At 34.2% G+C, this 19,965-nt stretch overlaps 1 protein-coding gene across 5 annotated transcripts in view; it reads left to right on the forward strand.

Moving 5' to 3' along the window:
• tgo (Aryl hydrocarbon receptor nuclear translocator homolog tgo) overlaps positions 1-19,965 on the forward strand; it is a 159,563-nt gene that overhangs the window by 129,968 nt on the left and 9,630 nt on the right. For all 5 annotated transcript variants that reach the window (XM_071593113.1, XM_071593109.1, XM_071593108.1 and 2 more), the window contains 6 exons: positions 10,753-10,925; positions 12,729-12,876; positions 13,524-13,718; positions 15,537-15,671; positions 18,626-18,784; positions 19,376-19,526. In XM_071593113.1, coding sequence (XP_071449214.1) covers positions 10,753-10,925; positions 12,729-12,876; positions 13,524-13,718; positions 15,537-15,671; positions 18,626-18,784; positions 19,376-19,526 — 961 coding nt within the window. The remainder of the gene's footprint in view (positions 1-10,752; positions 10,926-12,728; positions 12,877-13,523; positions 13,719-15,536; positions 15,672-18,625; positions 18,785-19,375; positions 19,527-19,965) is intronic.

Raw genomic sequence — 19,965 nt, forward strand, 5'->3', positions numbered from 1 at the left:
ATCAAAACCAGGTCGTAACATTAAACTTATCTAGTGGGAAATTGTTACTTTCTTTTCTTTATTATCTACTCTCTGATTTTTCGTGGGCTCAAATACGTAAACGAGGATCTTTTGCCAGAAATTGAGGACTCTCTTGCTAGAAATTTTAATTTAGTTAAAAGTATCGTATGTTGGCTCCCAAATGATGTTTGTTTTTTTATGTGGAAGCGCCGATTATGATCACATTACGCCTGCTTCACATTCCAAATTCCTAATCACAACATATCCGTTTGTTCAAGAATGTGAGGTCACCATTGCCGTAAATTTTCTAAATACTGCTATAAATAATAAGGAAAAATGTTAACTATTTCACGATTTTACACCACCCATCTTAAACTCATTCTTTTGCAAACATTACCCTTCCTTCGTAAATTTTGTCCTATTAATACCCCTATCTCCCGTGATATTCTCCCAAAGAAATTAATGATGATCTAGTGTCTATCCGATAAGAAATGGAAGTAGTCCTGTTCGATTTTAATTTGTTTCTCGTATAGTTAATTCTCCAAAATGGTGTAAGTTCTCTCAATAGAGCCTAAAGTTATCATTCTTCCTAAAAGAATCTCAAACCATCGCCTTTCGTTGGTCGTGACCAACGATTCAATAACATATTTCGTGGCTTAGTTCAAATATTCCTCAAGAACCATCAAACGACGAATCCAGTCTCTTCAAGCCTTGGACTTAAACTGGTATAATTATCTTGTTGTTTATATACCTGTATCCACACTTAGGAGAACATAACGATATGAAAGCGGAGAATGTTATTCTTGTAGGTTTGGTTGTCTTGTTTATCTCGGAAGATGAGAACGTTGTTCATCACTAGATCATGCTCGCGTATCTAGCAGGGGATATCTCACCTGCCATCAAAATACCACCAAACTCAGAGACACATTTGAATGATTTAAAGGTCTCATCTGCGGTATCTCTATGCATCACATTCGACTGTCCGTATCGCTTTGTCCTCCTGATTTTGATAGTGGCAGTAATTTATGTTTCTCTTTATTGAAGGGTGGAACGAGAACAATTCTGATTGCTGATCGTTTACTCTTGGGTCGTCTGGATTACTTTCCATTTGACCGAATATTCGTTCAAAACAATTATCACAACTTAATTGACGTTTGCCTACTTGCTAGAAGTTAATGGAGTTTCTCTCTTTCTCTTGACAATCATTAAGTTCATTTACGACGTCCGTCGAACTGTTGACTCCGTCCCTATAAGTGATTTGGACGAGAAGAATCAAATGGAAACCAAATTCTGCGTTAAATCCAAACGAGCGCTTTTTGCAGCTTTTCCATTTCAGTGAAGAGTTTTGGCCATCTTAAATAGCTCTCCGCAAGGTCAAGAAGCTCGTCTCAATCGAGTGGGTAGGTTTCAGAATTACCAGGAGGTAATTAATTGCCACCTTAAAGTGAAGAAGGATAGAAAAGTCAAACTCGAACAGGCCCATTTATCAGCGTACTTTCAGTAAACTTCTTAAATATCTTGTGTAATAGCTGCGATACGTTGAAGCAGTGCTATGGACTGGCTGTGGTTGTTATCGATAAAATGGAGTTCCTTTCGTATTGGAAGAATCATTGGTGGATCCTGAGGTATTAAAGTTATCAAGGTGGTTCCAAAACACTGGACGTGACAGCTGGAGTATTAATATATACACTGGAGAGTAAGATTTCTATTAGTAGTCGATTATACCATGTAAATTGGCAATAATAAAGCTAAAATATTCAAATCGGTTTAAAAAAAATCAGATCCGACCTCATCATAATGTTGGCATGGCGTAATTATCCTTTAACTTTTATTTAAAATGTGGTAACACCCAAGGTAATTAGGTGAAGTATTTTCGTTGAGATTAATTAGTCAAGAACTTTCCAGGATTACATTTTTTGCTGTTGATATTCTACACACGGGCTCAGCGACCATTGAAGAACCGCGGTGTATCCTGCTGACTCTCTCAGTAACGTCTCAGTTGATAACTCACCGCAACCATGACGCATGGCCTAATGTGCGGTGGTCGTATTACACACAATTATTCATGTAATGATGGCATGAAAGTCTGATTATCTTCTCTCCCCGTTCAAACATAACAAAATGCACCATGGCTCGTCTTAAAGTTTTAACGTGTGAAGTAGTTCCTTCTTTAACGCTTGGAAATTTCTCCCATGAATACTCGGACAATTCAGTTAATGCTGATAGCTCCCAAACGAATGTTTTCGCTTACTTAGATTTCAAAATTTATTCGCTCCCCAATTTATTTCGAAATATTTCCGTTATTTTAAAAAGAATGACCAAGCATGTTCGTTCACTTGTTTTCTGTAATAGATGTAGGCGTGTATGTAAATAATATTGACATTACCTATCTGACTAGCATGCTTGCAATATTTTAGCGCTATATTTTTAAGCTACGAGATCCGTCTTAAATCGCTCTCTGAGAATTGTTTGGGATACATTGAGTCGCGCTATCTGACAAAGCGGTATTAAATTTTAATTGACGACTTTCAGAAGTAAACTCAATAAGTCATTGTCTAAGCATTTGTTTCAGAAGAATTGGAAAGTGTAGATATTTAATGGATTCCTTTCACTTATCGACGTCTCGACGCATACCTACCGCGGTCGATGTTTTGTGGTGATAGATATTTTTGGCGAAGTCACGGAATAATTTCTTTGTTAATATTTCTTACTTCTTTAAACTTAATCGATTCGACTTGATTCGATATAAATAGCTCTTGTCGGAAACAAGAGATTGGATGAGGCAATGTAATTTGAAGGTTCATGCAAGAAGTAATTGCAAGATTCATCTAATTAATGAGAAGAAATGTTCAAAAGGAAACCTGAAATGATCTATTTGCCGTAAATTCGTTTTGTTCTGATTACCCTCTTCTCCCCAATGGTCGATTCACTGGGTGTTATCAAATTCATTCAGCTTTAATGAACTACAACAAGTTGTACCAAAATTGCCAATATTTTTATTTCCTGCAATTTCCTTAGCTGAATAAGAATATGTTACGGAAATCAGGATTCCGTAGATATGCTTGAACGGATGAACATTTACAAATATAGTATGTCGAAATATGTCCAGCGGATGAAATTTGTAAATGTGAGTAGTCCCTTCTCTAAAATGTTTCAGTTTTTGCGATGAATCCCGGAGGTTAAGACTCAAATGGACGTCGGCATTACCGAGCAAAATGTAGACATTACATCGTTACTTTCTCCTACGACCAGTAATGCTGAAAGTCGTTATGTTATCAGTCACGCGCTGAAACAGAATAATATTTAGGGATATGCTAACATAATTTTCAGCGCTGCTGGGCAAGTGCCATCTTAATAAGTTTTCACGACTTGTGCAATATGTCTTCTGCTTCATGTTTACTCGTTCAGGCGTGACCTTTTGTCGCCCGTCGGTTGACCCTTCCCGAATGCCAATGCTACGGGGTCTGAATTCGGATCCCGTGAGGGATCGACCGAAGTATCCCCGCATCTCCACATTCCCTCGCGCGGTGAACCATCGGTGGTGTTCTCATTGTGGCGATGGCCATTGTTTTTCGATCCCCTAATGTTTCTTCGGATACCCAAGGCACGTTTCAATTGTTGTGAATTTTTCTGGGCTCTAGTGCGTATTTGATTGTTTGTAAATTCATGAATCGACTTGGATGAATAATTCTGGCGTTGCCATTTTAAATTCCGGAAAGTGCCTAGTGAACGAGGAGACATTTAATTCCATTCATATGTTTTCCAAAACAGTTATTGTATGCTAGGCTTTCCTAAACTTTTCGCATTTTGAATCTCATGCGAATTTTATCCTGTTAAACGTGACGACAAAAACATTTTCAACGGGCCTGATTTTTTTTACTAACGGAGGAACTGTTAAACAAATTTATTTGTTACTAGTGAATGATTAATTAAATTGCAATGAGGCCTTGAAATCATATTATCCCCAAATAAATTGTTTTGGCGGGTACGCATTTTATCTAAATTAACAGGATAGAGGGAAGCTTTGCGTGAAAATACTCCTATAGACGGTGTTCGAACTTAGTAATTTTCCCATCACCGACTCATTGTATTTTCCCGTCCAATTAAAGCGATTCAAGAAGTCATTACAGTTTTCATGGCAATGATTGTTGAATAAAGTTGAAATTTGTCCGATTTACATGAAATGCATAAAACTTTACCTCATGTGATGGTAGTTACTTCTGCCCTCATTACCTGAATTTGTAATTTGAAGTACCTATTTATTCATTTATCTACGTTCAACTTCCTTCCCAGAGAAGTTTGATGGTAACGTTCAACGGTTTTATCGGAGCGACTCAGAATTTTTTCCATAGATTTCCGCTTTGATAACATTAAAACTGTCTGTTTAAATCCGGATTATGAAAATAAAAAATAGCCTTTTTCTTATTTTTCTTCCCCATAAAAAGGAATTCCACATGTTGAAACTGTATAATATATGAATAGCTGAGCAATTCATTTGATATACCCCTTTTAAGAACAGTTCGTCGATTAAAATACTCCTCTTAGACGTTAAAGTCCTCCTCTCCTTTCAGTGTTACTTTATTATCAATAATAGTATTCTACCGGTCGAAGTAAGTTTTTGATATACTATATTCATTAAAACGTGGATTACAAATCTTCCCAAATTGAAGCCTTTCTTCAAATCCACATACTTTTTCCATTCCGTCCTACATGCCTGTTCTTTTCCTGCCTCTACCTAGTTACCCAGAACCACAATCCTGTGCATATTATGAATTCGATGTTCATTGGCATAATACTCCATTGGACATTTTTTGAGCATGAATCTGGCCGCGAGAATCAATGGTGGCAATCATACTCGTGGTTCCAAGAAGAGTTAAACGATCAACAGTTTTATTTTTATAAGAAAAAATGTTCAATTATTGGCGTCAGTATGTAACAGTATAAAAGATATTTTAAAACCCAAATGTTTTAAACGTGGATTTTTCAAATGTTAAAGTTTAATTTTTCTGACTAAAAAAAGGTTCTTCCAATACTTCAGTAGAACTTGATGAAACTTTAAGTTAGCTCTTAATGTACATCGAATAACAGTACAGTAATAAAAATCGTGTCTGTCGACTATCAACTTTGATTTATGAAAAGGGCGAATACCTATGTACGAAAATTACGTCAACGAATTGTACTGTGTTTTCAAAGGAAAATTGTACTGTGTTTTCAAAGGAAAAAAATATTTTACTAGAATGGAATAAAACTTATTCTTTGAGAAAACTTTTCACGGGCTTCACAAAAAATATTCTATGTAGCATAGAAAGAAATGAATTAAATTGTAATTCAAAGAACTATATCAACATACTAACTTGCATATTATTTTATAAGTGTTCGACAATGTAACTTAAGCATTTTTATATTATGGTATTGAGCTGATATGAATAAAAAATTAAATTGAACATTTATGATCAATATTTTTTTTACAATCCTCGCAAATGCCTTCGCCGTCGCAGTGATGGACTCGTCATTTTCAAGTTGGTCTTCGCCCCGGGCACACCAACGTCGAGATAACGCTGTACTCTTATTGTCAAAATAATAAGAACAGTACCAAAATATGCCTTAATTGGCCATTTTTTTCTAAAGTATTATTAATTTTCAAGTATTTTTTGTAACAATAGGCTTTAATGTCTTAAGCAGGCATTTTTCAGGCTCGATAAAGTATACGTTTTCGGAGTTAATTAAGCTTGAAATTTAATGTGCAGTCATTAATTCCATTATCTTCCAAGGAAATAATTATGGGTTTTTAGTTAAAATCCACGCTCTGCGTTCTTACGAGGCTGTCAGTCCTTATTTTAAAATGTAAACATCAAAATCGTTCCTTTTTTGGGATAATTTGGTTAAATGACGACCCTTATATGTTATTTGTTATTTTCATATTGTTTTCGTGTAGCGGTCAGGTATCTGATCAAATTTTATATTTTTTTCTCGTCAGTTAGTGCTCACGATATTGTCTAACCTCAACCATTGTCTAACGTATCCTTTAAATTCCTTTTGTAGGCTGTTGATTTTTAAATGTTGATTCATTTTCATCTCCAGGAATTATGTGATGGACATGAAGAACATGTGGTCGGCAGTTTCAAAATGAAATACAAAAGGATGTTTTTGTGGCTTAAAAAAAGAGTATCGGATTGAATATTAGCCAATTTGATCGTGTCGATCACCAAAATTTGAATTAAATCGGCGAAGGACACCTGAGAATGTCCCTTTAGAGGACATTCTGTAATGGAGGCGTAATTTCACTATTGTCCTTTTTTACGAGTATATTGCGTTGCTAAAGCATTTAGGAGTTTGAAATATTTTTTCAACTTAGGATACGATAGGGAAAGAAAAACCCTTTGGCAATGGTAAAATGTTTCTATTTGTTATAATTTCTGAGACACCTTTTTCGTGTGACATAGTCTAGTAAAAGTTGTGACCTAAATACTGACATATGCTCGGAAGTTCAAGCATTTTGGCGAGCTCTTAAATGAGATCTGGTGAGTGAGCCGAAGTAAATGGAGGGAACAGTGGTTACATGCATGTGAGTTGGAAAGTTGTCACCCGCGCGGGCGCTTATAGCTTAGGAAAGCAGAATAATATTTTGAAATTCATATACTTTAGTGCCTATGTATCGTGTGCCGATATGTCAGGTGTAATGCGTTTATGAAGTCTAAATGTTGCTTTCTTTTAATGACGAGTGTTTGGTGTGATTTTGTGTCTTTGATTATTTAACCCACGCGTATCTTGTCGGATACAGAGGAAGTCTAAAACTTGTTATCTGGAGGGATATGGCGATAGGGAATCCAAATCGTACATTTTAAGGCTAATACTTTGGAATATAGTCTTTAGTGGTATTTGAGTATTTGTAGTATTCGTATTTGAGTTCTTATTGCTGCGCAGGAAACTACGATATTTTATATCGTTTCCCGCCCTATATTGTTGGCGTCCGGCGCGGCGCGTGTTCTGTTACGAAGAGCTAAATGGGACGAGATCACTGTGTCGCACGAATGCTTTCCACGAAACTCGGTGATCGAACTCGTGTGCGGTGCCGCCTCTTCCAGTAGCTCCTTCCTGGCTGTAGTGATCACTTCGTGAGCCCGCCACTTACGTGCAAGTTGCTGAGGAGCCACGCGAGCCCGCCGACACGAGTGCGGAAACGCCCGGAATACTAAAGTCGTCGGGGAGCAAGGGAGGCCGGCGGGCCGCATCGCTTTGGCCAGAGATCTCAGGAGAAGACGAAAGCCAAGGAGAAAAATATCCTATGTACAGTACCGTCGGGATTTTTGCATCTGCGTTGGGAAAAGTAGCTGGAAATATATTTGGCAAACGGCTCAAAACGTGCCGCTCGCGGTAGAAAGTTTAAATTTGGCTCACTGAGAATTTTTCGTCACCGTTTCATAATACGCCGGAACTTTTCATAGTTCGCAACCCTTTGTTGTTCCATCCCTAAGCATATATTTGTGAAATCATTGCTTCATCAGAGAGAGAAAGATATAGAAAACGTTTTGTTTGGGGCTCGGAAATATGGTCATATTCTTATTACCTTACTGCTGATGAACTAGTGGGGCTGTAGTTCCGATAACAGTATTTTCTTTAAACGTCTAATTTTGTTTTTAAGTTTCAAATAGAACTTTCCCTTCCCGTTTAGACTCATTCCCGACCTCATTTTGTAGTTGCTGTCCGTAAGTCTCATAGAAAACTTAGTACAGTTGGTCCAGTGAAGTTTATAGCACTCTTTTCTTGCAGAGGAGATTAAGCGAGAATGAACGAAGCTGGTTAGATTATGTGCATAGGGTACATCTAAGTTATGCATTCAGTCTTCGTTCAAAATGAGAAAACAGCTGGAAGAAATTTGTATGAAACACTGATTTATGTAAAGCATATTTTAGTGGGCTGTATCTTTCTAGAAACAGGAAAAAGTGCAAAGTATGAAACAATGTGACTTGCACATTAGGTGATGTTGTTGGCATCATCGTCAGATGATGACATTTTTAAAAGTGGCAAACATTATTAATTTTCAATTTCAGTGTTTGTTCAATTGAAAGTTATCAATTGGATCCTTTAGGGCGGGTATTTGTTATTATAACTTATTATTAACGGATTCATTTGGCTAGTTATTTAATTTGGCCCTTAATTTGAGAAATTGTATTATTGCCATTTACTAACTGTTATATACAAAACTCGGGGTATAACATTTTAATTGAAATTTGTCAGCAGTTCGTTTTTTTCTTTTGGTTACATTTCATTCCACCAAATTACATGTTTACTTTTGGCAATTTGATAAATATGTATGTTAAGTCTATGAAAGATCAAGAAATGGCAAAACAAGCAAGAGTATCAAACTTTTCTTAATAAATTGCCTTAGTGATCTTTAAAGTGGTCATGAAATATTAAGTGATGTTACAAATTGATTGGTGGCATGCTTCTTTTACAAGAAATCATTGATATAGAACAGGTATAGTATGACTTTTAAAGTAGATTTGAGGTAGGCACTTAATTGATTTCAATTCATTATAACTTCTTCCTCTTTACATAATGTAAAACTACTATTCACTTTTTTATACGACATAGGTTCTTAATTCTGATGACTACAGTGAGTGATCTACTGTTGAGTACCTACCTATATTTTTTAATATCACCAATATTTTTAGTATCACCAATAAATTTCAGAAACCCTGTTTGGAACCAATTATTGAAAAATTAAATCCAATTTTTAAGTAATATGGAGTTAAACCCACTCTAAATAAACAAATTTACCCAGCTTACACAAATGAGCAAATTGACTGGATATGATTTTTAATATGTTCTCGCGATTTACATGGAATAATCTGATGAAGTTTACAATGCTCTAAAACACAATGTAATGATATGCCCATATTAATTTGATGAAAACTCTGGTTTAATATAATTCACAGTTGTGAATAAAGTCACAATTCCCGAATGGTATAATGATTTAAAAAGTGATTGGAAATCATTAAGAAATTACAGGGTAAGTTTGCAAAAAAACAGGATGTTGTTCAGCCTAAAAATTATTTTTTAGCAGTAATGTTTAACCTAAAAGTGACTATACCTGTTTCATCAGAGAATTGCATTGAACTCATCAGCATAAACCTAGCAAAACATCACTATGAGTTAAATTAAATGACAATTTTATCAATAATTTCTCAATATTCTTTATCAGTTCGTCACCATAATTAAACTTACATTGACATAATAATATCAATAATTTGTTATGATAGCATGTAACATAATATGATTGCATTAAAATTGCATTTTTTTGTTGCACTTTGACGGGGACATTAATTTTCTTATCACTAGTGTTCACTCACTTTATATGAATTACTCTAATTTTGATTGAGATTATACCAAAAATGTCATAATAAATTCATTGAAAATTTGCAGTAAAAACTTACATTTGATATTAAGAATAAACCACCATATCAAATTAATTGATTTCATTGGATTGGATCTTGTTCAAATCGCTATTTTTTCATCATTACATCAAAAATAAGTTGTTTCTTGGATACCATTCAAAAGCTAACATAGATATTCAATGTATTTGTACTCATAAAGGCATGAGCAAGTATAACCAAAGGAAAGCTATATTAACCATAAACACCATAATCAATCAGAAAGTCAGTTGGTTTGGTGATGATAGAGTTCACCCAATACTCAGCCTGATAGTGTGTGAAATAATCATGCATGAAATAAAACAACCTGTGGTTGTTTTATTTCATACCCACTTATTTGTGGATTCTCAAAACACTTTCCCATGACAATTTGTATGCATGTTTCAAGCAATACCAACTCAAGTACGTACTTATTCATTGTTGTAAGTAAACTAAATTGCTATCATTTTATACAAATACTTACGGTTTAAGATGAGGATGAGCATACATAATTCATGTACATGATAGTAATTTGTTTCGCAATAAGTTAAATTTCCCTGAAAACCATATTTTTATGGTGACATCATACAAATTCTTGAGTACATAACTCTTATGAACATAGTTTTTATCCAGTAAATGGATTCGGGATTACTATAAGTTGCAATTTTATATTTATTCTGTTGTTGATTAATCTCTTCTTGATAAAAAAGTTTTGGATGTGGAAACTTTGTAACTGTAACTCAACTGTTATGCCAACACCTACAGTTTGCCTACGCATACTTTATTGGATTGATCTAAAACATGGAATGAAAGTGACTAATTTCTATATTAATGCCTATTATATTAAGTTTATCTGCTTAATTATATTATCAGCTTAATTAAATTGAGCAGAAATTAAACTTTTGATACAATAAATGAGATTGCCTCTGAAATGTAAATATCAATGTGTTCATTACAAACACAAATTTTCAACACCTGCTAATGTCCTTTTATAAATATACTGCTACTCAATAGAGTATGATGATACACACTGCATGCAAAAAATACTGAGCATGACTATTCCACAAGGAAAGACTTGTGTAATGCAAGAATACTGCACACATGAGTTTGTGTTAAGTTAGCTGATGATACAACTTGCCTGGATGTCGTGGACAACAAAAATTCATTATATTTTACCTAATGAGGAAGAAATATAAAAAAATATCATCAAACTCAATGTGGCTATGTGTTAAAAGTAATGTGTTTTGGAAGTGTTGAAAACATTGCGACTTAAGTGCTAGGATTTCTGTTGGTGCTAATATTTTTAAATTTGACATTGTTTGTTTTCTTCTTTACTTAGGCACTGGGAACACAACCTCAGATGGGACTTACAAACCATCATTCCTCACTGACCAAGAACTCAAGCACCTCATCCTTGAAGCTGCTGATGGGTTCCTGTTTGTAGTCACATGTGACACTGGTCGAGTTATATATGTTTCTGATTCTGTCAGCCCTGTACTTAATCAAGCACAGGTAATTGTGTACTTAACTATTCAGTTGTAACCAGTAGGTGTATATTATTTTAATTCACGGGGATCGGGATGGTGTGGTGGCTAATGTACAGACTTCCCCCCAAGAGGGCCCAGGTTCAAATCTTGGAGGCAACATATTTTTCATTGGTATCCTAATCCGTACTTGAGGGGCTTTGTGGAGAGCACTTTGAGCGAGTTTGACGTCAGTTGGATGGGACGTTAAACCGCAGACCCCTTGGCCCCTTTTGACAAGAGTAGGCTAATGCCGACACCAGGTTTCTCTCCACCATTCCTTTTCCATCCATCCCCAATGGTGCAAATAACCTTAGCTGTTGGTCGCCTCCCATAAAAAAATTATTTAAATTCAGTAGATGGGAGCTATTTAGAGAGTAATTGAAAGCACAGCTTACTGTGTTTTGGTGCTGTTATAGATTTCAAATAGTACTGGGGACCTATCACAATAACTGCTATGGACTGACAAAAATGCAACCCACCCATAAGCTCTGCTTAACTTTTTCAGAAAATTGTAAGTATATATATATATAACCAATGACAAATGTTTAAAATATTACAGCTAGAAACTGGTCATGTTTATGCTGTGCCAAATATTTCATCTGAAACTTACAATAAAAAGTTTTCTCTCTGAAACCGATGTATTTTAATCTGTCAGAATATTTTTTGAAGTGGCATTTGTGATATTGTATTCTTGGCAACAAAAAATGGAACTTTTGAAATTAATAACCCTTGATCTTAAATTTACATAAAAAATTGTATTCTTCTTTATTATGTGGCTTATGTTAATTTGAAATATCATGCTATATTAGCATTCACCTTATTAACCTAATCGACTCTTTACAGATGTTTCATGGTCCATTGTCAAAAATTGTCTATCTTCCTCATTGGAATTCTTATTTTCTACTTTTTGCAGTTTTATGACCTTTTGGATTTGGAGCTTTTGCATTAAAAAAGAAGACAGTGTTGGGGGTGTGAATAGGGTGTTTATCGAGAATTTTTATCATTAATCTAAAAATAAAAATATTTATCACCTTGCCCTTGTGTCATCATTGCCTTAACATTTTTTATTATGTATTTTATTGGAGATCTGAAATCGTATAGCTATAAGGGCAATATCCTATCATATACTGGGTGTGTTATTCTGTTTAGTAATTACCTCTCCTATACCTTCCCATTAGCTGCTGATTTATATTATGAATTACACAGAGACTGTGATTTCACAACATAGCTTTTTTTGACTTTGTAATCTAATATTAATTTTCATAGTCATTGCAGCATCTTAAAAAAATTTTGATTGTACAAAATTTTCATATTGTTCAGTTTTATTGCACATAATTACACTGGGAGGAATGTGACTATGAAGGTCATGATAGGTTAATAGGTATCTAGATGAAAAGCTAAGGGAGAATGATCTTTAAAGAAACATAGTGTGTTTGCATTAACCTATTATAAATATAAAACAATTCATCCTTAATCTTTTCCAAACAGTTTTAAAAATGGATGGGGAAATGTTCTAAATTTTGTGACTGCTGCATTTTTTATGGGTGCTGAGACTAAAATCTCTCATTTTTGAGTGTATGAATTTTATTGTCGACTTGCTCTCTTGGAATTAAAAAAGGGCAATTTAATGTCCTGCTATTGAATAATAAGTAGTGTGTTGTATTATTAAATTAAAGATGACATGATAATTGTTCACACCATTCATCATTATTGACAAAGCTTTGATCAAATAACTCATTATGTAATATATTACTTTTTGTTTACAAATGCTGTAATTTTTTATTCACAGAGTGATTGGTTTGGATCATGTATTTTTGATCATTTGCATCCTGAGGATGTTGAGAAGGTGAGGGAGCAACTGTCTACTCAAGACCCTCAAAATACTGGTCGAATACTGGACCTTAAAACTGGGACGGTGAAGAAAGAGGGTCACCAATGTGAGTGTTCAATTTCTTATTTTTATTCTGATTAACTCCATTATAAATGCAATTACAGGAAGCATTTTTGAAATCAGGTATTGATTATGTGGACTAAAATTATATTTAAATTGGAAATAGCTAAATCTACTGATTAAGATATTGTTAAGCATATCCAGCCATATTTTCTGAACAAGTTAAAATTGATTTGTCACATTAAATGTCCATGTTTGTGATGTACCTGGGACATATCTTGATTCACTGTAGTCAAATAACAATTGATAATTTTGTTTTTATGCCGAAGTGTTTCCAGAACCATTCAGCAATGAAATTATGCTAGTCTTGAGCATTGAAAAATTTATTTTGTTAATAAATTGATTGAAATTTTTTTGGATATTATAAATATATTTGCAAAGATTGTATTCCTTGTTACATTGACCTCATAAATTTTTTAATATCTTCTATTGCTTAATTTTTTGCAACATTACCAGCACAGTAAACATCAAACGATATTCAAAGAGTGAGATTTCAATGATAAAATTCAGTCTTTCGTTGTATTATTGCCTGTTTAAATGTTCTTGTGGATTCATTCTGTATCAATTTTTTTATTATATCTGATAATTTTATTATATGTTTATTATAATTTTTTCATTGATTATTTAATTTAGCATCAATGCGTCTCTGCATGGGATCACGGAGAGGGTTCATATGCCGAATGAAAGTCGGGAACGTTCAGCCTGAGACCATGTCTGCCGGGCACCTGAACCGCATGAAGCAGAGGAATAGCTTGGGCCCAACACGAGATGGCCAGAATTATGTTGTAGTACACTGCACTGGCTACATTAAGAACTGGCCTCCCTCAGGTATGGATGTACATATGAGATGTTTTGAATCGAAAACTGAAAAACTAGACAGTTAAATACAGTTAGAACAGTTAGAATATACAGATTTCTCCTTACTACTTATTTGAGTGTATTCTGAAAAGGTGAATTTTCACCAAATAACTTTCATGCCTTTATTTCCATACCATTTAGTTACTTACTTTTGTTCCATTTATCATGTTCATGAGTAAGTTTTCACATATAAAAATGAATATATGTGAAAGTGAGTCTCTCTGATATTCTATTATTAGTGTCCTCAGTTTTTTCAGTGTGTTTCATGAAATGAGAAAGTATTTGCATTTTTTGCTGATTTTGGTGTTTGTTTTTCGGTTGATTGACTATTTGATACTTTGTGGCAAAAGAAGGATGGGTGGCTATCATGAAACTTCCGGTACAAGCTTCTCTTGTCAATCATGGTTTTGTCTATTGCAGCCATTCTCACATGCAACAATGTTTCCAGTTATAGGCTAATCAACTTCAGGATATTTTCCTAATGTTTACATGTTCCTGCCCAAGGAAATGTCAAGAGAATTTATTTTTCTTACAAGACTAATAACTATTGGCATTGATCAAACTAAAACTCTCCTTATTACATTTTTTAATCTCAGTAGATGCATTAATTATTGATACCATTCTATAAGCACTTTGAAAAATACATTAGAACAAAGAATTGGGGAAGAATATTTTGATTTGTTTCTGTTTGGTTCTCAGCTGAGGCAAATGCATGGGATATATATTTGACTGAAATACAAAAGAAATCCTTGAGAGTCGGGTGCTCCAGACTAACAGACAGTTGAGTCTGTGAAAAACACATATGTGTTCTCTTCTGATGGTCGGAAGTGCCCCTTAGCTAAACATTTGCATGAAGGTGTGTTTGTTGAATGCTCCAGTGTTTTGTTGCAATGAATTGAGTAAAAATGTCATTTGAAGAAGTTTTGTGATAGTAAATTAATTGAATATGAGGTTACCCAAGAGAGGAAGTCCAAGAGTCTTGATGAAATGGGAATATTTAATTAAGATACCATTGCAGGCTGTTCTGAGTATGAGTGACTGAGAAATTGTCACAGACCAGAAGAAATTTATGCTGTTTATCTTGTTGCTTGTATCATATTTAAATGATTTTAAGAGAACTCTCCAGAAATAGGGAGGGTTTTATAAAAGAGGCTGATTGATAACAATACTGACATCTAAGTTTTTTATATGATCCTTATTGAACATTGAGTTCATCAGATATAAGCCCTTTGGATTTGATCAACTGCTTTTTTTATTAAAGGTAGTTTTGTTAAGTTGGTGTTTGGTACAAGTTGTAGGTACCAACTTAAAATAAAGTAAGCTTTATTCTGAAAGTTTTATGGTGGAACAGCTCAAGACTTGAAAGCCCTTAATAAGTGATGAGTGTGTGCTCAGGAGGAAGTAAAGGGAATCTTGCCCCCCATAGTGATGAAGAAAGGTACAGCAAGCATACACTTTGTTAACAATAAATTGGTGTGAATAATGAAACAAGGGATATATTAATATTATTGATATTAATGGTTGCATGTTAACTAAAATGAATGGAAGCCTACTCCTTCACTTATTTTTTAATTATATTAAATAAGGGAACCAACGGTTTGTCGTGAGGCACATGAACAGTTGCGGCCTCCTCTGGTGAAATCTATTATTAACATAACATCCAGAGAAAAATGTATTAATTTTGTGTAGTGTAATTTCTCATTAAAAATTTTTATAACTGTTATATTAGCTTTATTGGTGTAGTTGAACATGCATTTGCTTACTCTTAATTTTTTCATGTTCAATTAGGTGTCCAAATAGATCGAGGAGGTGGTGATGAAGAAGGCCATGCAGCGTCTCATTGTTGCCTTGTAGCTATTGGAAGGTTACAAGTTACATCGACACCAAACACTAGTGATCTTTCTGGATCTAATTCATCATCTGGTGAGTCATTTTTCTTTAGTAAATAAACTTGTGACTAATGGTACATCTTTTATGCATAGAATTAAAAGGAACTTAAGAAATTTACTGTGTGTTGTGATGTTCCTCACTGGGACCTGATTTACGTTAACATGGCAGCCTACTATTGAACTGTGAAAGCCATGAATTAGCCATGCATTTGATGTTCAAACTGTAAATAGACAACACTCTAGCCCCTTGATTGTTTGATAGAAATTCAAGGTAGTCCAGAACTCAAGTGTTATTTCATCCTACGTACATATTATTGAGGAGTTATCAAAGATCTGGAATAATAATGTTTTGGCTCAAATATTTGAATGCTGCAGGATTTGAGTTTTTGTTTACTGTCTATTATATGTAAACATAGGATGTTGATGACGCCAGAGGTCAACAATGATACTGATAAATGGTTTTAAGTTTCAAGGCTTCCAAATTTTAGTTTCTAGTATCATTATAGTTTGACTCGGAGGTGATCACGCCATGGCAAGACGTCTGTAGTGATGACAGTCAACAAATTGGTCAGTCTTATGTTTATCCATGACTCTGTTAATGCTGATATTGAAGAGTTTCTTTTTGGCATTCCATTATCATGCAATTTTTTGTATTAGTCTTCACATTCCCAAATAGGTCAAGTAATGAATAATTTAACTTGATTGTGATCTGGAAATGCCTACAAAATTTACTATCGTGAAAGATTAAAAGCACTTAATACATGAACCATGCGTAAAAATAATTAACAGATTCTCTCTACATTGTGCAAAATGAGTCATTTCCCATGAACATGAGTTTATATTGTGGTATATGCCTGCATAGAATAAGGAATTGCATATAATTTTGTTGCATCTGAGGTAAGCAAATTTTTCAAGAGCTTAAATACATTGACCCAGGGTTCATCACAATAACAATTATATGATTTGGTAATATTGCTGAATCTTTTCACTGCTGCAAAGATTTAGGAGGGTATAAGGAGCCTGTCTAGTGGACAGTATGTGTGAGGTGTCCCTCCTCTATTCTCTTGGTGGTATCAGCTTGAAGCTGATTTAAGGGGAGTAGAAATATGAGTAGGGGAAAGGAAGGGGTGGGCAAAGGGTAAGAGTAGGCTTAAGGAGCAAAGGGTAGGTTTTTACAAAGACGTAAAATATTCTAAGTTAATCGGCAGCTATACAGGAGGGTGAAATGTAAGTTAGAGCACTTCTCCTTCAATGTACAATGCATTCTCAATAACCAGACACATTGCCATAAATACTCTTGTGATGCTGTTGGAATAATTTCAGAAACATATTTTATTGCTTCTGTTTTTCCGAATTTCCTGTCTAGCAATGAGCGTTACTATACAAGGTTTGAATTATGTGCATGGTCCTCTGGGATCATATTTCACCATTAAGGGTACTGATGCAATCATTCCACTGTTATTTCATTAGTGATTTATTAAATTGTTATATTTTTAATAACATGGCTATGTACAGCATTTAACCAATACTTCTTTTAAATTGATGTAAGATATGGCCCCTTTAGAAATGCAAATGTTATAAGTCTCAGTAATGCATTAGAATAATTTATGTAGCCTTAGTCCAAAAACAGCACTTTTTGGCCCTTTACATCGGAATATTAACAGTGATAACAAAGGACACGATTGTGAACATCCAAGCCCTAGGTGGAGAAAAACCCATCCAGGCTGGGATAGAACCTGCAACCCTTGAATTGGCAGATGAGGATGTTACCCTGCCGCCACCGTGGCCAGCATCCCTGCTCAAATTATAAAATTGAGCATCTCAGCTAGTAAATAAAAAAGTCTTGAAAATTGTGATGTCCTTCAAAGTATTGATACAATGATTTTGAAGCAAATGACCACGTATCCACCCTAGTTACATCACTTCTTCAATTTGTGTTAATACCAATACAAATATGAAGACAAATTAATAGTTGTTGTGCTTTACTTAATATCCTAAGATTGGAGGTTTGTGAGAAACTTTAAATTTGTTGAGAACTACAATCAATGAAATGTCATTAGGAAGTCAATTTATAATCAATGCCCTGTGTACCAAGCGTATTGATTGTGTGAATGATTTATGTTGAATTAATAACTTTTAATGCAATTGGAAAATACAACAATCGTGTGATTGCCCTTAAAAGTCATAAAGTGTTAAGGACCACTTACAGAGGCTTATTTTATAAATCAAAGGCTTGTAATTATTAAGTATTTGGCTAATCAAGGCTCACTATGCTAGGTATTTTTCTTCAATTTATTTTGAAAGTCATATTGATTCAAGCACAGAATGGTAACCATATAAAAAACCAAGAAATATTAAATTCGAAGGGAAATTCTCACTCAAGCTAAGCGTGAACAAAATAAATTGTTTGCAGAATCAAAATAATTAGTCTTTCTTATGAAAAATATGTTATTTTCCATGGTCATAAGATAATTTTAAGGTATAGTAAAATTCAAATTAGTGAAAAGAGTAAAATTTTACTTAATAATTTATTCTCCTATTTTATCTCCTTAGGTTTGAATTTTTCAGAAGGATTTATTTTGTGGGTGTTTATATCCGAATTATAGCCTTCCTGTAAATTTTCATGAGTGTGGTTTTTCTCTATTATGATGCAATTATGCTTTAAGTGTAAGTGGTGCATTGTTTGTTCATGGGAATAATATTTAAGGATATCATTACACGTAAAAATAAATAAATGCGCAATTACCTCCAGTGCAGCCCATGGTAACAATCTTAGTAAGAAATAATTTGACCAATTTGGCATTCTTGGCAGTGCCATAATAATCCTATAATTCACTTTTATTTGTGAAAAACAAATTAAGAAGGATTGTATGTATTTTTGAATTTGTGAAATCACTCTACCATATTATTCAATCACCTTGACAAATGTATTTCTGAACAAAATGCTTAATAGGTCCATATGAAAATAATTTCATCTTTCTGTTTTAGAATTCATATCACGGCATTCTATGGAGGGAAAGTTCACATTTGTGGACCAGAGAGTCATTGGACTGCTAGGCTACACACCCCCTGAACTACTAGGGAAATCATGCTATGATTTCTTTCATCCAGAGGATCAGTCACACATGAAGGAGAGCTTTGAGCAAGGTAATGTATTTCTAACTATTTAAATTTGTTTCCTCTTATGACTTCACCTTTTGTTATGGATATGGTTGTTTGACTACCAGAGAAGTAATTTTGCAGTGATACTGACTTGCTTTCATGATTTCATCTTATAGTATGGCTCCAGAAGCTCATTTTGTGAAAAAATACTGTGTATTGAAAATTATGAATGGGATTTTATGAAAAATTTCTAAGGATTCAGTCCATAATAATGAACTATTAATGGTTATCATGTTATATTAACTCATAAGGAAATGGAAAAATATATTTTGTCTGTAAAATTATTTCTTACAATTGATTTTAATTGGTGGCCAATTAAATCTCTATGAAATGGTGTTGCCATCAATGAAAACATAAAAATGCACCATAATTGTAAATATGAAGATTTACATAATAATTCTCATTTTATAAAGTTTGCAGTTCTATTCGGCATTTCAAGGTGTATTGAAAATGAAATGATGCATCTTAAATTTCCTTTCAGAGTATTTTCTACAACATATTCTACCTATCAATGATAGTATATCACTTCTAATGTTTTTGTGGCAGTCTATTTAAAATACATTTTCTTTTTTGCAGTTCTGAAACTTAAGGGGCAAGTAATGTCGGTGATGTACAGATTCCGTGCCAAGAACCGGGAGTGGGTTTGGTTGAGGACATCTGCATTTGCATTCCTCAATCCATACACAGATGATGTGGAGTATATAGTGTGCACCAACACTTCAGCCAAGTGAGTAAATTTCATGTTTCTAATATGGGTGTAGTGACCAATTATATGCATCCTTACTACTATGTGAGCTATTTTGCAAATTCTAATTAAAGGCGTTGTTCCATAAGCATATATTTATGAAAATAACATAGAAAGAAGTTCTAGTGCTCAATTATTTTCATGGGAAAATTTAGTTCAAAATTTTGCCCCATAGTGTAAGTAATACTGCAGAAAGTACCTTTTAGCACCTCATTAAGAGAGTTGAAAGCATTGTAAGATGTGTAAATTGTTCTCATCACAAGAGTGGTAAGTCAAAACTTGCAATTTATTAGATGCCGAGGTGTATATACATATTTGACTACTGCATATTTGACAGCCAGGTTCTGAAATTAATTGGGACATGGCCATGGAATATGAGGGCCATTTATTTAATAACAGCCCCAATGAGAGTGGTATGGTT

This window comes from Hetaerina americana, unplaced genomic scaffold (genome assembly GCF_022747635.1).
Source record: "Hetaerina americana unplaced genomic scaffold, ioHetAmer1.1.p SCAF_1, whole genome shotgun sequence".
NCBI classification, from domain to species: domain Eukaryota; kingdom Metazoa; phylum Arthropoda; class Insecta; order Odonata; family Calopterygidae; genus Hetaerina; species Hetaerina americana.